This window comes from Natrix helvetica (assembly GCF_964273705.1).
Source record: "Natrix helvetica genome assembly, chromosome: 10".
Classification (NCBI taxonomy): domain Eukaryota; kingdom Metazoa; phylum Chordata; class Lepidosauria; order Squamata; family Natricidae; genus Natrix; species Natrix helvetica.
In genome coordinates, this window is record NC_138561.1 from 18,986,820 (window position 1) to 19,010,199 (window position 23,380).

The 23,380-nt window shown below is 42.3% G+C and overlaps 1 protein-coding gene across 4 annotated transcripts in view; it reads right to left on the reverse strand.

Annotated features, from left to right (window-relative positions):
* Positions 1-475: 475 nt before the first annotated feature.
* Positions 476-23,380, reverse strand: part of RPGRIP1L (RPGRIP1 like) — a 59,456-nt gene continuing 36,551 nt past the window's right edge. For 3 of the 4 annotated variants that reach the window (XM_081963599.1, XM_081963596.1, XM_081963597.1), the window contains exons 22-26: positions 21,840-21,928; positions 14,978-15,164; positions 8,266-8,350; positions 4,012-4,145; positions 476-3,009 (exon numbers count right to left, since the gene is read on the reverse strand). In XM_081963599.1, the coding sequence (XP_081819725.1) occupies positions 2,897-3,009; positions 4,012-4,145; positions 8,266-8,350; positions 14,978-15,164; positions 21,840-21,928 (608 nt within the window). In that variant the 3' untranslated portion in view covers positions 476-2,896. The remainder of the gene's footprint in view (positions 3,010-4,011; positions 4,146-8,265; positions 8,351-14,977; positions 15,165-21,839; positions 21,929-23,380) is intronic. The other variant, XM_081963598.1, reaches the window with a different exon arrangement.

The window sequence follows — 23,380 nt, forward strand, 5'->3', positions numbered from 1 at the left end:
TGCCCACCAAGCCCCACCCACAGAACTGGTAGTAAAACAATTTGAATGTCACCACTGCCGAGGAAGCTGTTTTCGCCCTCCCGAAGGCTCGAGGAAAGCGTCCGGAGCCTGGGGAGGGTGAAAACCCCCACCCCACCCCGCCATGGTGTAGGAGGCCAACTAGGCCACGCCCACCCAGCAACCAGACAGATAACCCGTTGCTAAAATTTTTGCAGCCCACCCGTCTCAGTGGTGTTGTCACTTGGAAAGGCCACTCAACGGATCGTTGGGCGTCGAGGACTATCTGTAGACCCAGACGGTTCAAACCGTACGCAGATCTTGTGCTTTTCTTAAAAAAAAAAAAAAAACGCATATTTTGTCTGCCTCCCCCCCTCCCTTCGCTCTTTCTGTTGAACTGTAATGAATTGTCTCATAATCTATTCCATCTTCTCGCCATCAGCAGGCTCGGAGTGTTTCACAAATAGCAGCAAAGAACTCATTTTCCAGTGCTTTAATCATACAAAGAAGGGACGCCTAATTCGCTAAATGAAATGGTCTGTGATCACTGAAGCAGAGATTTAATATATCATGGCAAATTAGGTAGATTTTAATAAATTACTTATCTTCCCAAACACTTTACATCTACGCGCACAAAAGGGAAGATCGCCTGTTTTTGCAAACAGTGGGGCGCTCTTCCCCGACAAAATCCCAGTTAAAGACTTGAAAATAACACACTCACTCACACACACACACACGCTTCTGGAAACAATACTCATCACAGAAGTGAACAGAGAAAGTTGGGGCCAGTGTTATTCACGGCTCCTTCCATCCCTATTTTTCTTTCTTGTACTTTATTTTAAATGTTACCTGTTCTTTAGGAATTTCATTTCAATCTTTTTCATCAGCGTGGCTGGAAAGCCGGAATTTTCCAGGTTACGCGGGCAGCCCTCAACCTAATGACCCTAATTTCTGCTAAGCGAGAGTCGTTCAGTGACTGTTGCCCCATTTTACGACCGTTCTTGCCACTGTTGTTAAGCAAATCGCCCCAGCGGTTCATAACCCGGTCGGTAAGTGAATCCGGCTTCCCCCGTTGACTTTACTTGTCAGAAGATGGCGAAAGGGGAGAGAGGGACATGGCGACTGTCATAAATAAGAGTCGGCTGCCGAGCATCTGAATTTTGATCATGTGACGGGGGATGCTACAACGGTCGGAATTGTGAAAAATGGTCATGAGTCAGTGACATTATAACTTTGAACAGTCAGTAAATGAACGTCTGTAAGTCGAGGATTACCTTGTATCATGTGTTATATAAATACGGTCTAAATGGGAGGAAAGTAGACCAAGCAGAGAGTAGGAATAGCTAAGCCTGAAGTGTAAATACACTTTAATCTGTGATTCATATATGTAAACGTTGTGGCCTGTCAGTTGCTTGCTCTTCCAGCAGCCAACTCAGAGGAGGAAGCGGAGTGGGACTGAGGGTCAGCATCAAGGCAACCTGGGACCTCCGAGGGGCAAGAGCGAATGGAGTGGTCAGAGAGAGACAGAGGTGGAGCCTGGGCCGTCTGTCAGTCCTCAGATGGAGAGTCAATAGCCCCCAGGTCTGGAAGTGGATGATGAGGAAGAGGAGGAACAGCTGTGTCTAGTGCCTGATGTACGGATTCACAGAAGGCAGAGGAGAGGAGAACAGTGGAAATCTATGGGCCGGTCCTTGGGACAGAAGAGCCACCGCTGCTAGCAAAGCCCCATCCTGCCTCTGGGGATAAAAGGCAGGGGGCGGAGATGAATAGATGTGACAAGACAACTATTCATCTTCCGGCTGGACCGATTTGTTAGCCTGCAGTGAGAGAGACACTTTTTGCCAGGGCTGCTGGTGCTCCTAATAAAGGAATATTAGAGATCACTTCAGAGGGTTGGTCGTGTTTGGGGAGCTGAGTCACAACAGCAAATCTTTTTTGCATACATATGACCCTCCCTTTCAAGACACCCATCTACACATCCATATGCACCATTTATGGGACACACACCTACACACATGCACACCTTCCAAACTTGATAATCTCAACTCTTCTCAGAAGGGCAAAAGTTGTGTGTTTCTTTCTTTCTTTGTTTCTTTTTCTTTTTTTCGTAAAAAGCTCGCAGTAATTTAATAAATCTGGGGACTAGCCTCATTCTTTGTGTTTAATTGATAGAAATGGCAGGCATCAAAGGAAACGCATACTGAGACTTAATGTGCATAAAATGGATATTAGCATTTTAAAGAGGCAGATTAACACATTTATCCAAGTAATTTTCATATATTGCTTCTAATAAAAGCTTTGCAGTATAAAATTCTTAATGAGGCTAATCGCAGGCATTCCATTTAGTGGGTGATTAGGGATAACATAGAGGTATTTTTAAATAGTTTTCTGAGGCTTAAGTGTATTATTATTATTATTAGTATTATTATATAATTACTTGATTTTTCATGACTTTTGTATATGCAATATATTTATACACACACACACACATTAGACAAAATTCTCTCTCTCTCTCTCTGTCTCCCGCTCCTTTGTCTGTCTGTCTGTCTGTGTCTCTCTGTCTCTATCTATCTATCTATCTATCTATCTATCTATCTATCTATCTATCTACATACATACATACATACATACATACATACATACATACATACATCCAATTAACAAAAAGTTCCATCATTCATTCATGTAGATATTAATTATTTACAGGCTGATGGGCTGGAATGATAGCCCTGGGCTGGGGACAGAGGGAGAGTAATATAAAAATATAAATTCAAACCAAGGAGAAAAAATATACAAACTTTAAAACTGCAAACCGAGCAGGCTTTACATACAAATTAGACATTTCAATATAAGGTAGTATCTCTCTTGCTTTCCAACAGACAGAGGCAGGCCTCCAGGTTTAGGTTTTCTGAGCATTTCCCCGCTTCTTCCAGACTGAATTCAGAGCCGCCAGGGCTTCTACTGTCACTTTCAGCTTCCCAATTACTGTTCCGTCGTCTTCTGAATTGAAAACTGAGAGGAAAAACCAGCAGAAAAAGAGACTGATGCATCAAGATGTCAGAGTTGTTCACAGCTTTACTACGTGAGACAACCCAGGAGCAATAACAGCAAACAGAGGTTTGTCATATAATAGTGATTTTATCTACAAAAGAATATATAACTATACATAAAACTATAGGCAGAGGTCAAACAATCAGCAATTACAGCAGGGAAAAAATACACAGCGAGAGAGAGAGGGCCTCTTCTTATTATACAGGCTCTTAAAGGGATAACAGCCAAAAACCTTGCTGATTCATTCCATCATTACATGATTGCATCGTTGCATCATTGCAGCAGCTGGGCAGCTCTTAAATTATTACCCTGACACAAAAAGCACATTGAGGGACCTCTTAACTTCTCCATCTCTGAGTAGAGTCAGCCGGATGCCAAAAAAAGGGGACGGACATGCTTAAAGAGAGAGAGAGAGAGAGAGAGAGAGGGAGAGGGAGGCAGAGGAAGATCAATTGCCTTCAGCTCCATCTTCCTAAGGAGTATCCTGACTCTCTCTTGCGTAGGGAGGCGGCAACAATGACCCAGCCTGAGCAACATGGATCCTCAGGCCAAACCACGAAGCTTCTGCGGTCGGTTGAGGAGGTGACCAGGTCAAGGCTCAAAGGCCAAGCTGCCGGCTGCTGGGAAAACCCCTTTCCTCTCTCTTTCAAATAGGAAAATTTCTTTTAAAAAATCATAAACAAAAGTTTTTCTTCTGAAAATTGAGATTACTGATGAGCTCATTAGTTTGACTTTCTCGGAAAGGGAGGAAGCTCCTTTCCAAGACAGTCCCCTGACTGGATCACCTGACAATACAGTTCCCAAAAGGTTCCATGCCCATGGATCCAGCATTCTAGGTGTGGTCTTACTAAGGCTTTAGAGAGTGGTATTAGGACCTCACTTAATCTTGATTGTATCCCTGTGTTAATGCAACGTAGGAGTGCATTAGCTTTTTTGGCTGCTGCTGTTAAAAGAAGGACTTACCATCAAGGTCTTCCTCCATCAGGTCTTGCCTTTTCTGAAATATCTGGCTTAAGCTCACGTACGCAAAGCCAATATCCTCGCACTCCAGATCCTGTTGATCTTCCGGGGGGTCACTGACCACTGTAAATCGTATACTGGGGAGGGGGGGAAAGAGAGCAAGTGGATTAGAGAGCCATATGACCACCGAGACGTCTTTGGACAGCGCTGGCTCTTCAGCTTTGAAACGGAGATGAGCACTGCCCCCTAGAGTCAGGAACGACTAGCACATCTGTGCGAGGGGAACCTTTACCTAATTTAAAATAATGCTACCCTTTAAAAAAAAAAAGAGCAAGAATCAACTTTCAAATCCGGGGCGGTGTGTGTGGGTGTGTGTGTAAGTGCACTAGTGTGTCTATCGTTCCTGCCGCATTTTCATATTTTTCTCATGTTGACGGTTCAAATCTGTTATTTTTGTTCGAACAATAAACCTTAAACAACTCATCAGACTCGTTCATTGACACGGCAATGTGGAATGACACAAAGCGCAAAGGCGAGTGTCGCAAGTGGCTTTCCCTGGTGCCCCAACTAACTCACCACACTCGGAAAAGTTTAGCCAGACCACAGAAAATTAGCTTTGGAGATTGTTACGCCTGTTGTGTGTGTTGCTTTCCCCCCCAAACCAAACCAAAAAAAACAAAAACAAACCATCAACGTCAGTGTAAATTAACACAATACAAATTCTGGATAGCACAGATGTGGCTTCGAAAATATTTAATTTAGCTTCCCAGCTGTCCCCAAAAGATCGTATTATTGGCAACAGGATGAATATTTTTACATAGGATGCAGACAAAATAAAAAGCCCACATCTACGTTAACAAACGTGTATGAACATTGTGGCTTCTTATTCATCCCCTTGGGATTGGATTCTTACAGAATATGAAGCCACGGCACTGTTTGAGTTTAACCATGATGAAATAATGGCTTCAAATATTGAAAACAAAACCATTGTTGGCTGCAGAATCCTGAATAGTTTTGTAGAGAGCTTATTATTAGGAGTGAATTGAGAATGGTGACTGTCGCCTTAATAGAATAGAATAGAATGGAATGGAATGGAATAGAATAACAGAGTTGGAAGGGACCTTGGAGGTCTTCTACTCCAATCCTCTGCTCAGGCAGGAAACCTTACACCACTTCATACAAAGGGTTTTCCAACATCTTAAAAACTCCCAGTGTTGGAGCATTTAGAACTTCTGGAGGCAATTTCTGTTCCACTGATTAATTGTTCTCATAGTCAGGACATTTCTCCTCAGTTCTAAGTTGCTTCTCTCCTTGATTAGTTTCCACCCATTGCTTCTTGTCCTGCCCTCAGGTGCCTTGGAGAATAGCTTGACTCCCTTTTCTTTGTGGCAACCTCTGAGATATCGGAAAACTGCCATCATGTCTCCCCTAGTCCTTCTTTTCATTAACTAGACATACTCAGTTCCTGCAACTGTTCTCATGTGTTTTAGCCTCCAGTCCCCTAATCATCTTTGTTGCTCTTCTCTGCACTCTTTCTAGAGTCTCCACAACTTATTAACATCTTATTAATTTGTTTGCGATGTCAGTTTCTCGTGGTTATTGACAGAAAAGTTGATTTACAAACTCCGAACAACACATCATTATTTCTTTTATTTAGAAACTGCCTCTAGCGTTCTCGTTATTTCGGGGACTGAACGTAGAAATTTAGCCTATATTTCAGTTGCAGAATGCCAAGTTACAGGGAAATTTCCAAATTCAATAAACGCACTGTGTTCGTACAGTAATTCTACAGCATATCCGGTGAGTTAAAAAATACTTCACACCTGCAATTTTGACAATGTTTACAATAGCAACCCGGTTGCCCTTTTTAAAAAAAAACTGATCCCCCCCCCTCCCCCAATGTTCAGAAGATGGAAATTGTGATGAGAACATGGGAAATTCAATCTGCAACCTAAAAAGCGGGACTTTCATTCTCTTGGTCTTTTTTTTTTTTCCTACAGCACGAGTTACTGTAATCTTTACTTCTCCCTGAAATTTCCTTTCCCTCCACATACGTGGCCAATTTGGAGCGATATTTTTATCCCGGCTTGTTTGGTTTCCTAAACTTTAAAGTTTGGTTCCTGTTTCAAATGAAAGGAGGGGAGAAAAAAAGAAAAGAAATCTTCTGATATTATTATATAGGGCTTTGTGATAGGAAACATGTGCCCGAGGAACGAGAGCCGCCAACTTCACAAACTGCGGCATCTGTGCACTTGAGAACAATAATGTGCGTTTCCCATCCCTCATCATGGCTGGACTTCAAAGATGGGCCTCGAGCCGGACGAGGGAGGAAGGAGCCACTCACATATTCAAGTGGTCCACACATGGGGACATGTTATACGGGACAAACTAGGAGAGGATGCTATAATTGGTTAAGGCGCCAAGCTAGAAAGCAGAAGACATTGAGTGCTGGTCCTGGCTTAATCATGAAAGTCAGCTGGGTGACTATGGGCCAATTACCAGGAGATTGTGAGTTCTAGTCCCGCCTTAGCCATGAAGGCTGGGTGGATGACTTTGAGCCAATCACCAGGAGCCTGGGAGTTCTAGTCCTGCCTTGGCCATGAAAGCTGGCTGGGTGATTCTTTGCCAATGGGAGTTCTAGTCTCGCCCTAGTCATAAAATCTGGCTAGGTGACTTTGCGCTGATTACTAGGAGCTTGTGAGTTCTAGTTCTGCCTTGGCCATGAAAGAGGGGTGGATCACTTTGGGCCAATCACCAGGAGACACTGAGTTCTAGTCTTGCCTTTAGCATGAAAGCCAACTGTGAGACTTTAGAACCAGTCCCACTCTCTCAGCCCAACGTCACAGAGCTGTTGTGTGGAAAATCGGAGAAAGGTGTGCAGGATGGTCTCCCTGCCTTGAGTTATTTGTAAGTAATAAAGGTGGGAAATAAATAACAACTTCTTGATCTGTCTTAATGAAGCCAAGCATTCATCCATTCCTATGAGTAACTTCTCCTTTGATTGGCAAGGGTTCTTGAGAACGGACGATTGAGGGGACGTGGTGTACAGAAATATGTTTGTTTGGGCGCACAACACACAAATTAAATATGGATGTTCTTCTCCCCTGGGCTTTTTAAAAGAAAGATGCATAATATTTACAGAATATTATAATAAGCACGTCCAGAATCAAAATGCGTCCATTTTAGAGGGACCTAGACATCTTAAGCCAGGTTTACACTGCAAAGAAAGATTTTGCTTAGTCATTAAGACTTAAATTCATCACATTAAAAAATCATCTGTGTCACGGATTACAGGACTACTGGGATAACTTGGAGTTTTACTAGACCCAGTGTGTTATTCATCTCACTAATGTATGCACTAAATCTGGAAGTCCTTTGCTTGTTTGCTGAAATGAGAAAAGGGGAAGAAGAAGGAGGAGAAGAAGAAGAGAAAAAGAATATTTCTGAACTTCAAAGTGCTTTAGATGTGAGATGTGCCTACTCTTAAGGGATCAGTTTATGGCACTTCCTGCTGGATTCCATTAAAAAACACAACAACAACACTGTGTGCCAGCCACCATACGAAGCTCGGTTTTGGAAATCAAATGGAGGAAAGGAAAGATGGGTTGCCTTCTTGCCAGCTAATATCCCGTTGGCTGAAACGGCTTATCCGTAAATACACGAAGCTAATCAGCAGTTTTCTTCGACCAACCGAACCAGCCGCTGCTCCAGCTACGATCAAAATTGCCCAGATCTTGAAATGAAAATGAATTTTTCTACACACACACACGAGATGGACATTAAAAAAGGAAAACAGCGCTTTGCTTCTGAAAATCGTAAGCCGCCTTCAGACCCTGTGAAGGGTGGATTTTACATTTTCTCAGAATAAACACGGGCATTAGGATTACATTTCTCCGAGAACAGTTTGAATCTACGTCCCTGCATCCCCACGGCCAAGTGATCAAAATTCAGACGCTTGGCCACTGACTTATATTTATGATGGTTGCAGTGTCTCGGGGTCACGTGATCCCCTTTTGCGACCACCTGACTAACCATGGGGGGGGGGGAGAAAGCTAGATTCACTTAACCACCGTGTGACTCATTTAACAACTGCAGTGATTAACTTAACCAACGTGGCGAGAAAAGTCATAAAATGGGGCTCGTTTAACCGATTTCTCCACTCAGCAACATATATTCTGGGCTTCATTATGGTCGTAAGTCGAGGACTACCCATATTACTGAGGTTATATGAATCAACGTGTCCTTTCAAAAACTTACCTTCCATGTCTGGGCTCAGATCCGCAAACGACAGCCTTGAGATAATTCCACCTTGCTTGGTGCTTGGCTTGATCCACATATATTACTGCAAAATCAAACATAAATTATATACCGCTGCATACTTCTTTTCCAGCCTTCTCTAAGCGGTTTGCAGAATCAGCCTCTTGCCTCCAACAATCTGGGTCCTCATTTGACCCACCTCGGAAGAATGAGTCAACCTTGAACTGGTCAGGATTGAACTGCTAGCTGTGGACAGTTAGCCTGAAACATTGCATTCTAATCACTGGGAAGGAAGGAAGGAAGGAAGGAAGGAAGGAAGGAAGGAAGGAAGGAAGGAAGGAAGGAAGGAAGGAAGGAAGGAAGGAAGGAAGGAGGGAGAAAGGGAGGGAAGGAAGAAAGGGTAGCACAGACATACATTGCTTCACAGTACTTTACACCCCTCTCTAAGCGGTTTACAGAGTCAACTTCTTGCCCCCAACAATCCGGGTCCTCATTTTACCCACATCCGAAGGATGGAAGACTGAGTCAACCTTGAGCCGGTCAGGATTGAACTCCTGGCAGTCGGCAGAATTAGTCTGCAATACTGCATTCTAACCACTGTGGCACTATGGCTCTTAAGTCTCAAAACACAACTTAAGAGACAGGTTTTGCACAAAACTTGCAAATATTTTGTCACATGCGCCAAAGGAATTGACTTTCTAACTCATCTAAAGTCCACCTGTCTAGGAAAATGGTTAAATTTCACCCCCCCCCCCCCAGCACTTCCGCCTGAACCAGGATTTCTAGAGCAGCACATTTTCCTATTAGATGAATATGTCACTATTGCGAGCAGTCCAACCTCAGCACTTTCAAATAAGAAACATTGCACATCTGAACAGCAATCTACACAAGATGCCTGGGTTTTGGTGGATTTGTGAAACATGCGAGTTTTGGCATGCAAGAGAATGTCAAATTATTTTTTCAGAAAGGAAGGAAGGAAGGAAGGGAGGGAGGGAGGGAGGACGGGAGGGAGGAGAGGGAGGGTGGAGGCGAGAGGAAAAGAGAGGAAGGAAGAAAGGAAGGATGGGAGGAAAGAGGAAGGGAGGAGGAGAGGAAGGAAAGGAGGGAGAGGAGGAGAGAGAAAGAAAGGGAGGGAGGAGGAGGGAGGGAGGAAGAAGGAATAGCAATAGCCCTTAGACTTATATATCGCTTTACAGCCCTCTCTAAGCGGTTTACAGAGTCAGCACATTGCCCCCAACAATCTGGGTCCTCATTTTACCCAACCTCGGAAGGATGGAAGGCGGAGTCAGCCTCGAGCCAGTCAGGATCGAACTCCTGGCTGTGGGCAGAGTTAGCCAGCAATACTGTCCCCTCCCCCCCCCGAAATAAAACCTTGCCCTAAATTCATATCCACCTTTTTTATTGATTTTACAAAAGAAATGCTAGCTTAAGGCCACACATTCTTTCACAATGACTTATACGGAGACATCCAGTTCCCATCTGGTACAAGACGCGCAACGTAAAAGAAGAATAAAGACTGGAAGCCAATTCTAGAAGGCAGAATGTGGAGGGCAGATGAGCCGACTTTACTCTCAGACAGACAAATATTTCCAGAAAAGGTGGATTTTTAAAACAACAACAACAACACCAAAAAAACCAACAACAGATGGCTCCCAATCTTCAATGCGCAGGTCTTTCGCTGGTGGTTTGGATAACGCTCAAAGGGACCTGCTGGAAGGGAGCAAAGATTATGATTTCAATCCTGAAACCCTTGGCAGGACTGGTCTTGATGTTGGGTGAAGACCACCTGCCCTCATGTAAGAGGCTCTGGCTTTGAAAAGAGACCTTCCAGGCTCCTCCTGGGAGCGAGAATCTCTTTTGAAATCAAGCCGTAGTAAAAAGAGGCACAACTGCTTTTGATCGTGGCTTGAACCTGCTCTAGAATGAGTTGGGCTTGGGTAATGTCTAGTCTAGTCTAGAAAAGAAGGACCAGGGGTGACAGAATAGCAGTGTTCCGATATTTGAGGGGCTGCCACTAAGAAGAGGGGGTCAAGCTATTCTCCAAAGCACGAAGGCAGGACGAGAAGCAATGGAAGGAAACTAAACAAGAGTCTAAAACTAGAACTAAGGAGAAATTTCTCGACAGTGAGAAGAATTAAACAGTGGAACAGCTCGCTTCCAGAAGTTGTGGGTTTTAAAGGAGAGATTGGACAACCATTTGTCTGAAATGCATAGGGTCTCTTGCTCGGGGACGGGGTTGGACTAGAAGACCTCCAAGGTCCCTTCCCACTATGTTACCCTGTTCTGTTCTTCCTGCACTCTTAAAAAAATAAAAAATAAGAGAATACTCAGGATCTTTTTTTTTTTCCTTTAAACTAATCCACAGGTTAAAATAGGTCCTCTTCTCCATAGTTTCATTTCTTTTTAAGGCTTCCTTGTGATTTTGATCAAACACTTCGCGGATTTCAAAAATGTAAATAAATGAATAGAATTGATGAAGTGGAAAAAAGGCTTTGCTAGATGAAGTCATCGCAATGTTGCTGGTTCACGCTGACCAACTTTGATAGTCTAGGTTTGTTTCCTGGCTCACCTTTAATTGGGATCTTAAGAGTGAAACATTCAGCTCTAAATTATAACTCATTACCTTTGCTTGGTGACGGAACTACGTGATCGGGCTATGCAGAAGAAATTTGGTTCACAATCTGTTGACCCAGTGGTGGTCGGTGATTGAAACACATAAGGGAATATTGCTCCCGCTGCCTTGATTCCGGAAGCAGTTCCATAGGTGGGAGGCGTAGACATGTTGGTGAGGTACCAACGTTTAGTACTGTAAGGAGCCCCAGACCGCTCCTGAGTGAAGGAGTGGAATGTCTGCCACTTTGAACTGAGGTAATGGAATGTGAGGCAACTGGCAGTTGGAACAGAGTTCTTTTCAGGTGGGGAGGGAGAGTAGAACCCCTTAGCATCAGAGCGTGTTAATTACTGTATAAGAAATACTAATGATCTGATGGTCATTTCGAAAAATCCTTTCTTAGTGAGCATCTAGAAGCCAAGAGGAACATATGTGCCAAATTTCAAGTAGGTTTTCAGGTTCTGGAGATTTCGTGATGAGTGAGTGGTACTTGGTTTTTATATATATATAGATTAAAGCACAACAGTGCAAACTTCTTATGGGAAAGGGTAACAGAATAGCTGAGTTGGAAGGGACCCGGGAGGTCTTCTAGTCCAAGCCCCTTCTGGACAAGCAAAATCAATGGGAAAGTCAGATTCGCTTAACCATGTTACTAATTTAACAACTGCAATGATTCACTAAACAACCGTGGCAAGAAAGGTGGTCACGGGGCAAAATTCATCTAATGGCTGTCTCACTTAGCAACAGAAATTTTGTGCTAAATTGTGGTCATAAGTCGAGGATTACCTGTACATGGAAAGAAACCTTCTTCCATCGTACTACTCTGAATCCAAAGGATACTCAGCCGCTACTCATTCCTAACTCTATGTAAGTCTTGTTAAAAAAAAAAAGTTTGGGAATATTTCATTAATCTTACCCTTTTCTCTTGTCAATTCTTGAACAGGTTAATACACAGCCAAGATAACATTCTTTAGGCCCCCCCCAATCATTAATCTTATTTTGGGGCTGTTTTCCTGCTTTCTCAGCATAGTGGAAGCAATATTCTCTCGGCTCTATGAAATATAAATGCTATTTCCTTGTTATCAGTACCTATCAACTGAACTTAATCTTTGTTATTTCAATTATGGTGGTTTTGTCCAAAGAAGCAGAAAGAGAAAAACGAGATGGAGGGACCGGGGGGCGGGGGGCAGGAGGGAATCATTTTTTCCAAGGTGAAATTAAGAAGTTCCCTTGGTGTGCCACTGTTTATTATCAACTTAGTGAAGAAATGGTCAGTTTGCTTACACCCCTAATATTTGACTCCGGAGAATTAAAAGTACTGTTCAGTTCAGATTGAAAATAGCTAGTATAACTTGCTATATTAATGCCTTCTCACCTATTTTTTTAAAAAGATCTTTCATTCCAAAGTACTCTTTGATACAACACCTATGCCTACAGGTCATGAGTAGACCTTAGAAGGTCATCTTTGAGAGAGGCTCTAGGAATCCTACACTTAGCATAGAGTTCAAGTAGATGATGTCTATGATGCCTTCCAATTCTACGGTTCTACACCCAGATCTGGATTCTGCAGAGTAGACCGATCGCACCATTAGCATCATAAACCATCTGTCAGGTTTCCAAATAGCATCCAAAAGTAAATCAGAATCCAAGGCAAAAGTATTGCTCAAAGTTCCAATTTATTAAGAGAGCCATGTTGGCACATCTGGGGAAACCCGAATCTGAAAGCTTCCCAGTTTTCCCCACCCAGTTGAAAGTTCAAGATCCTGCCCCCACACCCACAAGTCCATCACATGGTCCAATCTTCCACTGCCATGCTGGCAGTTCCACCCATCCAGTTCTGGTCAGGTGCAGAGGTGCAAAGACAATGACCTTGGCTTTCTAGAAAGAATTTTGTTATGGCTACATAGCATCTCACTCCCTACAATCCCCCCTCCCATTTTCCCACAATAGAAAAATGCATAGTAGAATAATAGAAAGTGTGGCAGGCCAAGGATCCAAAAGAAAGCTGCAGGCCTGACACCATCTCCCTACATGACTTTATTAATAAGTTGTAGGTCCTATGACATGTCCCAACTTCCAAGCTTTGATGTTCTATCGATCCCTTCTACTGTCAATGATATGAGAGCTTAGAAGCTGTAATTCTTCAATTTTTGGAAAATCTACAAACGTTCCTTTCTGGGATCCATTGTCCATCTTCTTTACATGATTCATTACACCATTTTTTTAAAAAAATATATGAATAAAGCTGTATGCAAAATAATGTCCGTAATTAACAGACAAGCTTGGACCCATTATAGTCTTATGTTTTACTAAGGACGTTTAATTTATTAACTGTGAATCTCTCCCTCTTCTATCTATAGTTTAGAAAGGCAGAGCAAATGGCTAGGGAGCCCACAGCCCTCCATTGTGATATTAAATGTTGCTTATTAAGGCAGAATTTCGCAAGATCTCCACTAAGATGTAAAGCCGTTTCTTAAAAAGCCAGCCGCAATGCTTGAGACATAAATATAATAAAAGAACCCAATAAAAAAGGCATTTATTTACTGAGAAATAATGACTTCTCAAATTACACCTGGATTTATCGTGATTATTTTTTTTTCATACAAAATCCATGGGACTCCTAGTTTCTCCCTAAGCCAAAGTACACTTCCTTTCCCCATCATGTAAATCTCAGTTTTATTAAAGAAAATATTCAATTAACCTCAAATATTCTACATACCCAAATCTAATTAGGCCTGAATAAGAAATGGAGTAAAGCTATAGTAAACACGCACATTCTGACTTCATTACTATTAGATTATTGGCTTTCTTGCCGACATTATGAAACACCCAAATTCATTAGGGCACTTCCTCCGGAACGATGTTTCTTGACAAGGAGAGCAGGCACAGAGGAAATATTAGATGACCAGTTATTTAAGTAATACCCTAGGAAAACCAAAGCAACTTTGCTGGAAATGAGTTCTCTTCTGATAACTTCGTGGCAAAGGCAGAAATATTATTTCCCAAGTGAAGGTGCAGCTTGTTAGAAAACTGATTTGTAACATCCCTGCATGCAAGAATCCTGGATTGTATAAATAGGGGCCCAGAATCAAAACCACATGAAGTATTAGTAAGGTATGACTAAATGCCAATATAAAGTAAAGGTAAAGGTTCCCCTCACGAATATGTGCTAGTCATTCCCGACTCTAGGGGGGCAGTGCTCATCTCTGCTTCAAAGCCGAAGAGCCAGCGCTGTCCAAAGACATCTCCGTGGTCATGTAGCCGGCATGACTCAACACCAAAGGCAGACGGAACGCTGTTCCCTTCCCACCAAAGGTGGTCCATATATTTCTACTTGCATTTTTACATGCTTTCGAACTGCTAGGTTGGCAGAAGCTGGGACAAGTCACGGGAGCTCACTCTGGCGGTAGGGATTCGAACCGCTGAATTGCTGACTTTTCTAATTGACAAGCTTAGCATCTTAGCCACTGAGCCACGGTGTCAGTGATGTCACCTATGAATTCATACATACCTTTGTTTCTGATATGCGGCGCTAGGGATTTGAACCGCCAAACTGCTGACCTTTACAATTGATAAGCTTAGCATCTTAGCCGCTGAGCTATCCGGGAGGGGAGGACACTGGCCAAGATGTATAAAAAATATCGGTGTATGCGTGTGAGTGTGTAAAGTCTTAAATCAGAACTTTTCAATAAAATCCGTTACGGATGGAAGAAGAAGAAGACGAGACACACAAAACCAGCGATTTAGGATTTTATAAATTGAAATGCCAGTATGTGGTTATGCATTAAATTTTGCTATATTTCATGATGAAGGATGTTTAAAGAATTATAGTCAAATAAAAGTGGAGGTATGATGATGGTAATATGTATAAACATTTGAGTTAAGATACTAGAGTTAATTATGAATTATACTGGATGACGGTAGAAGAGATGCACAAAAACCGTTTGTAAACAACTGATACACTTTCTACAGGATGTAAAGAAGGAGGATTTTTATGTTTGTTTTGAAAATTAAAAATAAATAAAAAAGTTTTTTGCAAAAAAACCAACAACAACCCAGCGATTTAGAAGCACGGAATGAAATAAAATAGTAAATTCCTACCGTGGCTGTAGTTATAGGACACCCACTGCCTGCTTCTGGGTTTTGGAAGCGCTACCGGAGTTTCGTTTGTTTCGAAACTGGAGAATTTGGACTCTATGAAAAGCCGCTGGATCAGCACATCCATCAAAATCTGGGGATCCGTGAGGCTGAGCGACACGATCTCGATGCGAATCCTTTCGGGAGCCTGCTGAAAGACAAACAACTGTACCGTCGTAGCTGCATGTAACATAACACCGTCTCATGGAGCTTGGCCCATGTCGCGCAGGGGAATTCGCTGGAGAAAGCAATTAGGTTTGGAAACGCTAGTGGTTAGGGGCTAGGGGCTCCTCCTGGTGCCGTCTGCTAGGCAATGCCAGCGGGCGACACCTAGGAGTAGATCCTTCTCTGTAGATGGGCCCAACCCTCTGGAATGACCTCCCCCCAGACATTCGAACTACCACCGACCTCCGTTCCTTCCGGCAAAAGTTAAAGACTCACCTATTTCAATCAGCTGGCCTGGCACTTTCTTAGTTTTACCTCCCGGGGATTTATTCATTTTAATTGGGTTTGGGGTTTTAATAAGCTTTTAATGTACTATATTTATTATTCTATATACAGTCTTGCAACCTCCTCCACCTACGTATTTAATTATTTAACTGTTTTATGTATGTATTTTATAACACATTTTAGTGACTGTACACCGCCCCGAGTCCCTTTCGGGAGAAGGGGCGGTCTATAAATACGAATAATAAAATAAATAAAATAAATAAACAGGCCTTTGAAGGACCCTCAAAGCTGACATCAGCCAGAGCATCCGAGAAGCAGCGCAAGATCGGAAGATGTGGGGAGACCTGGACCTCAGAATTGCCAAGAGTTGGACACAACTGAATGGGACCACATCGATGGACCACAAGCAGGCACGTCACACAGAAGGCCTTGGGTGACAAAGCTACAAAGGAGTCCTGATTTTGGGATTCCTATGGTCTTTGCAAGAGGCAACATACTTAGGTTTTATGTCACATATAATAAATCATTCTTTTTCTCTTCTTCTTCTTCTTCTTCTTCCATTATTACCTCCACTTGACGCTTTTTTTGGCCATTTGGATTGCTAAACGGTACATCCACTAAACATGAAACCAACATCTGTCCAGGGGAAACTACTCTCTGGTGTAACCACCACACCGTTCACCCTACAAAGCACATCCTCTCGGAGTAGCATGTAGCATGATTGCCCTCGAGACCGCTAGCTTTTCTGGGTGTAGTACAATCACCATCTTTAATGCATGAGCGTGCATTTACAAGATGTCTTCATTTTTTTTGAGGTCTTGAAATCTTTGATGGGGGCCAACAATGTGTGTGTTGATTGCTCTTCCCACTTAACGTGTATCAAGCTCAAAATAACACTGTCCGCAAGGTGGAAGGAGCTCCATGTTAAATATTAAAAAACAAGCACATACAAGGAAATCTCTATTAAGTCAGTTGGTTTCAAAAGAACGCACCACCTCCCTGATTTCAAAATGAGGTTAGGCTGAAGAACACTTGAAGGGCGGGTTTTGTCTCTTGGAGAAAGAAACTGAACACCTGGGAGCTTCTCAGCTGTCAAGTTCTCCTCAACTTTCTCTTGATGGTTCCTGTTTGATTTGAAAGTCAATTTCTCCCCTCTTCAATCTGAAGACTTCTCGGTTATAAATCTCCATCACTCACCTTGCACGGATACTTGTCAAATTAAACAATGATTTAAAAAGGAATAGAATAAAGAACAGAATAAAGAACAGAATAGGAATAGAATAGAATAAAGAATAGGAATAGAATAGAATAAAGAATAGAATAGGAATAGAATAGAATAGAATAGAATAGAAAAGATGGAATGGAATGGGAGTAGAATAGAATAGAAAAGACGGAATGGACTGGGCGTAGAATAAAGATAGATGGAATGGAATGGAATGGAATGGAATAGAATAGAATATGAATTAAGAATAGAATAGAATTCTTTATTGGCCAAATGTGATTGGATACACAAGGAATTTGTCTTTGATGCATATGCTCTCCATGTACATAAAAAGACAAGATACATTCATCACGAATCATAAGGTACAACACTTAATGATAGTCATAGGATACAAATAAACAATCAGGAAACAATCAATATCAATAAAACATCATAAAATATCAATAAAAAATACACAGAATGGTTTGGGGTGGTTTATCTTCAAACCAAACATTCATGCAATGGCTTCAAATGAGACATTGCACTTGACATTTTTCAGAAGAATATTCTATAATTAAGCCGTCGAAAACCACCCCAGGATTTCTCCGGTAAATAAATATATATCCTTCCCACCGAACAATATCCTTGCTGTCAACCTCCTTCAATATTGGATGAAGCTACATGACTCCCACTGTTTTTCAAAAGGCATTTTCTTTTATTATGTATCCTAAGACACCTTAACTAAAAACCCGAATCTGAATATTTCAATAAGATTTGTTTTATTATTCAGTAGATTCATGGAAATTTTACCAGGATGACAGCAAATATTCCACACCGTTCTGTCTCCACTAATGCAGGTAACACAGCTTCAGCTGGCAATATTACCAGGATTAGCATAGCGTGATGAAATATTTAAAGGAATTTTCTTTTCGTAAAAACCTAATAAATCAAATGACTGCCAAATGTCATTAAAGTGATGGTCTTTGGACTGGAATATGCTTTTCATATTCAAATTTCGAAAAGAGACGAAGGCACGGGAAAGGTTACTCAGTTTCAACTAATAACCTCAAGTACCCTACGTTCACATGCATAAAAAATGAAATTGCTTCCATTGTCTAATTTCGCTTTAGAAATGGCCTCTCTTCGCCTCCCGCCGCATGTATATATAAGAAGCATTTTTAAGTGAAATTCAGAGTAATTCCCGGCCGAATGCTTAACTCGCCTGTCAAAAGCCGCTCGGGTTTACAAATGCCATCCAAACGTAAACAAATATATGTAGTAACAGGATGCAACACGTATATTTTTAAAAAATAGGTAAAAAGAAGGATCTTTGCTAACACCATTCTGTCTGCCATCTTGATATTTTGGGGGTGGTGAATGGCTATAGGAGCCTCATCCATTATAATTACTCCCAATCTTTGGCAAGCATATTTTTTTCTGAAAAATAATATTGTTTATTCTACTTATTTATTTGTACTCCGTCTTTATTGTTTTTACAAATAACTCCAGGTAAAGAAGCTATCCAATACACTTTCTATTCACCATCGGTCAATTGCAAACTCGGAACAGCTTTCATCCAACTTACAACCTACTCTAACACCATTGAACATCCACATCTGCCTATCCATCCCAACAGCTTTGGGAAGGTCTGTTTCAGTCTGAACATCTGGCTGACTTTGGGACGAATCAAACAATAAACCATCATTATTACTGCCTTCCCTTCTTCAGTGATCTTATTCTCCCACTTATAGTCTAAGCCCCAGATGCATCAACAAAAGCTTTTCAATTGCCCAATCCTCGAATTTTACTTGCTCTACCGTTAAAAAAGGGGTTGGAAAAAAAAATCCCCACATATGTTCCTCTGTAGGAGAGATATATCCACCTGGACTTTTGAAGCTGTTTAAAAAAAAAACCCGCTGGATGTCAACGTTAATTATGAATTTTAAAAACCTCGTTTAAAGAAAATGATGGTGACAGTTTTCACTAAAATGGTATTAGTGCTAAAAAGAAAAAAGAGAGAGAGACTATCCATCACGAAGGAGAAAAGATGTAAACACACCTAGGAGGAAAATGAGGCCATCGCAGAATAAATTGGTTTTACTAAGCCTTGCCCCGCAGGCACATTTGAAGATAACTCGAGCGCTGACAGCAAGTAAAATGTTATTGTGATAATTGAAAGCTATATTGTTTCTCAAATAATCAAGTGAAGATGCAGAGAGATGAGAACAAGCAATGTTTAATTTTATGGCGGCGGTGTTTTAGCCTTTCCGAATGCCCGTTCAAATTCTCAACTCCCAATGCCCAGCTTGGGAAGCCCATAACAAGGCTTTTAATCAATGTATTATACATCAAATTGATAATGCTAACTTCTGATTATATTCACACGTATGAAATATTCATAAAGAACTGTCCAAAGTTTTACATTTTTCTGATTTCTCCCCTCCCTCTCCCCAACCTCCTTCTTCCATTAATTATCATGCCTAGAAGCTCTTTCTCTGTTTTTTTTTTTTTAAGCGAAAACACCAGTCGTCAGCTTGAATCAACCTGACAAGCTAGCAAGAGCCAATTACATTGGCACTCGTTGGTGCTTTGATGTAGTGGAAACGCAGAGAGATAGGGGGCAAATTGTGTAGCACATTATGTTAATGACATGATTTAATCCAGCCACTAAACTTTATGTAGCCTGCTAGAAAAAAGATGCTAACACTAATTACGCCACTTTGGAAAAGAAAAAGAAGGGGACAAGCGTTTCACTGCTGACGAAGTGGAGCTCATAAATGTTGTAAACGAAATGAAATAATCTACGATTAATTATACATAACGGACCAAAAAGAAAAAAGAAAAAGAGAGAGAGATAGTACAATACAATAATACAATACAATGCAATAGCAGAGTTGGAAGGGACCTTGGAGGTCTTCTAGTCCAACCCCCTGCCTAGGCAGGAAATCTTTTTAAAGACTTCCAGTGTTGGAGCATTCACAACTTCTGGAAGCAATCTCTATTCCTCTGGTTAATTGTTCTCATTGTCAGGAAATTTCTCCTTAGATCTACGTTGCTTCTCTCCTTGGTTAGTTTCCACCCAATGCTTCTTGTCCTACCCTCAGGTGCTTTGGAGAATAGCTTGACTCCCTCTTCTTTGTGGCAACCCTTGATATATTGGAACACTGCTATCATGTCTCCCCTAGTCCTTCTTTCTATTAAACTAGACATACCCAGTTCCTGCAACCGTTACATAGTGAGAGAGACACCGAGAGAGGGGGTGGGTGGGTGGAAGAAAGAGCGATTATAAAGCTAAATTCTGGAGGAAAACATGTTCTTTTTTGTAGTCAGTCGATCTAAGAAATAATGCTGACAATCTAATTTGTAACTTGTTAAGGGGGAAAAAAGGGAAGGCATAATTGTCAATGGCTCAAACCACAGGGTATGTTATTTTGAAATTCATGAGATAATTAGCAGGAGAATCTTTCCATATTTTTAGAGTTTATTGATGTATTTTCTTGATAACTAGGACTTAAGAGCATCCGTTAGATTGGGGCAAATTATTGCCGGATTAAGTGGAAGGTGAAATCAAAGCTGAGATTAGCAGAAGCTGACAAAATGTAAAATATGAAACTTCCCAAAGCTTGGTAGCAATTTAGAATAGAATAGAATAGAATAGAATAGAATCCTTTATTGGCCAAGTGTGATTGGACACACAAGGAATTTGTCTTTGGTGCAGACAAAATTGGCGCATTCTCCACACACCTTAAGAGTTGCCAAGGTTGAGAAAACCTGCATCCGATGTCCCGCAGGGATCAGTTTCAGCTGACGGGAAACATGGGCCAGTCTAAATTGTGATTCTTGATATGAAACGATGACAAAACATCCATAAAGCGAGGATGGTTGGGAAAGTTTTAGGAGGCTTTTTTAGTTTCAACATTTTAGATGCTGACATTGTCTATAGATGTTTTTTATGGAGAAAGTATATCGCCTTGGGATGATGTCTTTTTTTTTTTAAGAGGTCTTAGCCATAAGTAAATATTTCTTGGGGCTGAGCTAATACCCACAAGCTGGACATTAGATTTCCTGTTTGTAAAAAGAGAGACTGTTGCATTGGAGTTATTAAGACTGAAGCCTTTCCTTGCCTCGTTGTACAGTTCTCTTAATTCAGCTTCCTGGCAGGGTCCCGACCTTCCCTTGTAAAAAGTTGAATGGGAAAAGGCAGAAAAATCCTCACACGAGAATCTCTTTGATCCTGCGAGGTATTTTAAGTCTTCTTAAATCACTCCGGTTATAATGGAGTAAAAAACAAAGTCCCTGGGATCCGTAGCCCCAGCTGTGGTTTTACAGGGCTCACTGACAATGAGTAATTTTCCTATTTGGCTCCTATTGTTATGGCTTAAAAGAATTGGATGGCACCGAAGACGCCGTTAATCATAGTGCAATTCTACCTATTAAAATAATATTTTATTTTATTTTTGCTTTAGTTTGGGAAGATAGCAACGTTTCAGAAACCTGACCAAGTACAGCACGGAAAAGTCAAGTCCTATCCTATGTTTGACCTCGGGGGACCGGGTGGACGTGGCCAGGGTGGGTGTGGGCAGCTCAATGTCATTCGAGGCTCCGTTTTCAGCCACGACAGCCCTCCTGGGCTCTGTTTTCATCAGCGACGGTCTCCTGCAGCCCTCTGCCAGTGAAAATGGAGCTCAGGGAGGCCATGCACGGCCCTCCTGGACTCTGTTTTGGGCTGTGCCATGATGTGCCATCATGGCTCTCTTAATAAATTGGAACTTTCAGCAAATACTTTGCCTTGGACTCTGATTTACTTTTGGATGCTATTTGGAACCCTGACATTTTGGCTGGCAGAGGCACTGTAGGCTGGTCCTTCACTGTTTTCAGGGCGGGCTCACAGGCCAGATCTAAGCACCCTGCGGGCTGGATCTGGCCCACGGGCCTTGAGTTTGACATCTCTGGTCTTGACATCTTGACCAGAGTCTTGACATCCAAGACTCCAGACATCAACCACAAAAATCCTCAACAACAAAGTTACGCTTTCGAAGAAGGATTCAGAAAGCAAATGCAAGTCAACCGAGACCTCTCCAAGCAAAACCACAGCAGGAAAGACACGGGTCTAAGAATGCTTTGAGAACGTTTGAGAAGAAGGACTTTCTTTTCCCTTGGTTGGTTCTGACTAACCTGATTAAGACTTGAGGACGCAGAACTTGGTACCACACAGTCATCACTGTCTGTGACCGATTCGGCGGTGGCTTGTTGGTCGTCTTGTTCTGTAGCAAAACAGGAAAAGATTACCCAAGATAAGCCCAGCTGAGTTTGTAAAAGAAAAGTACGGACAACAGAAGAGGAAAGCGAAATGTGTTACGGTTCCAAGCAACAATGCACCCTGGCTTTCCTAGGCAGACAAAACACATCCTTGGTCCATCCAAAGGATGTTACATTGTCTCGGAGTCACCTGGCTGCTTCTTGATCTACGTTTGATTATTGGAGAAACTCTGATCTTCTAGGGCAGGGGTCTCAAACTCGATTTCAATGAGGGCCGCATCAGGATTGTGTTTGATCTCAGGTGGGGCAGTGGTGGATTACGACCAGTATGCTCTGGTACGGGAGTACCTACCTGCTGGGAGCACCAGGTACCGTTCCAGTACGGTGCTCCCGAGGGCCCGCCCGCCCTCCTTACCGGTGTTTGAGGTTTTCAAGGCTTCTGTGCACGCGCATGGAGCATAAGGCATCTGCGCAACGCTACGCTGAGCAGCTGGAGCGTCGCGGAGGCATCGCAGAGCACCGTGGGCGGTAAGTACGCATACGCTGCGCATATTTATATAGTGGATGCCCGGCCCCGGCATGGATGGAGTGGGCCACCGGTTCCCACGGTGAGATCGGCTTGTAATCTTCGAAGGCTGCCTTTCCCATGGTGTCTTTGGCAGGGCCTTGGCCAAAAGGATTCTTCTCTGGCTTGCCAGAAGCTTGTTTTTCCACGTCCATGGCCTGTCTGCTGGGAATTGGTTGTATTGTAGCTTTGGGTCTGATTTGCAGTCGTAATAATGATGGATGGCTTCACTGCCAGAGGAGTTAATGACGGGTTGAGCACTCCAAGGAGAGGCAATTTAGAATGACGTAAATAGCTGAATGGAGAGTCATCCAAAGGAACGTTTGGCTATCCTGCTTCTTCTCCAGGAGGAACACTGGAGCAATTTATGGCCCAAAACCAGCCCGCCAAAGCGGTGAAAATGGTTGGCAATGGTGGGTTTTCTTCCCTTTCACAGCAGTTGCATTATGAAAAAAAATGACTCCCTGAAGAGTCATCATTTCTCTCGCGTTGGAAGGAAAAAGGAGCTTTTGGGGTAGAGATTAGCAGGACAGCCATTTTCTAGTGAAGCCCCACCCTAGCCTTGGGGATAAAGGGCAGGGGGCGGAGATGAATAGATGTGGCAGACAGCTATTCATCTCCCTTGCCGGATGGACTCATTAGTCTGCGGTGAGAGAGAAACGTTTTGCCTGGGCTGCTTGCGCTCCTAATAAAAGAATCATTGACTTACCTTCGAAGGGTTCATCGTGTTTGGGGAGCTGGGTCAGAACATTTATTCAAAATAGTCCCAAAGGTGCTTTTTCATGAGGCAACTGGACTTTCTTTGTTTTTCCTTGAAGACGTTTCGCTTCTCATCCAAGGAGCTTCTTCAGTTCTTCAGTCCAGTTGCCTCTTGAAAAATCACCTTGGGGGC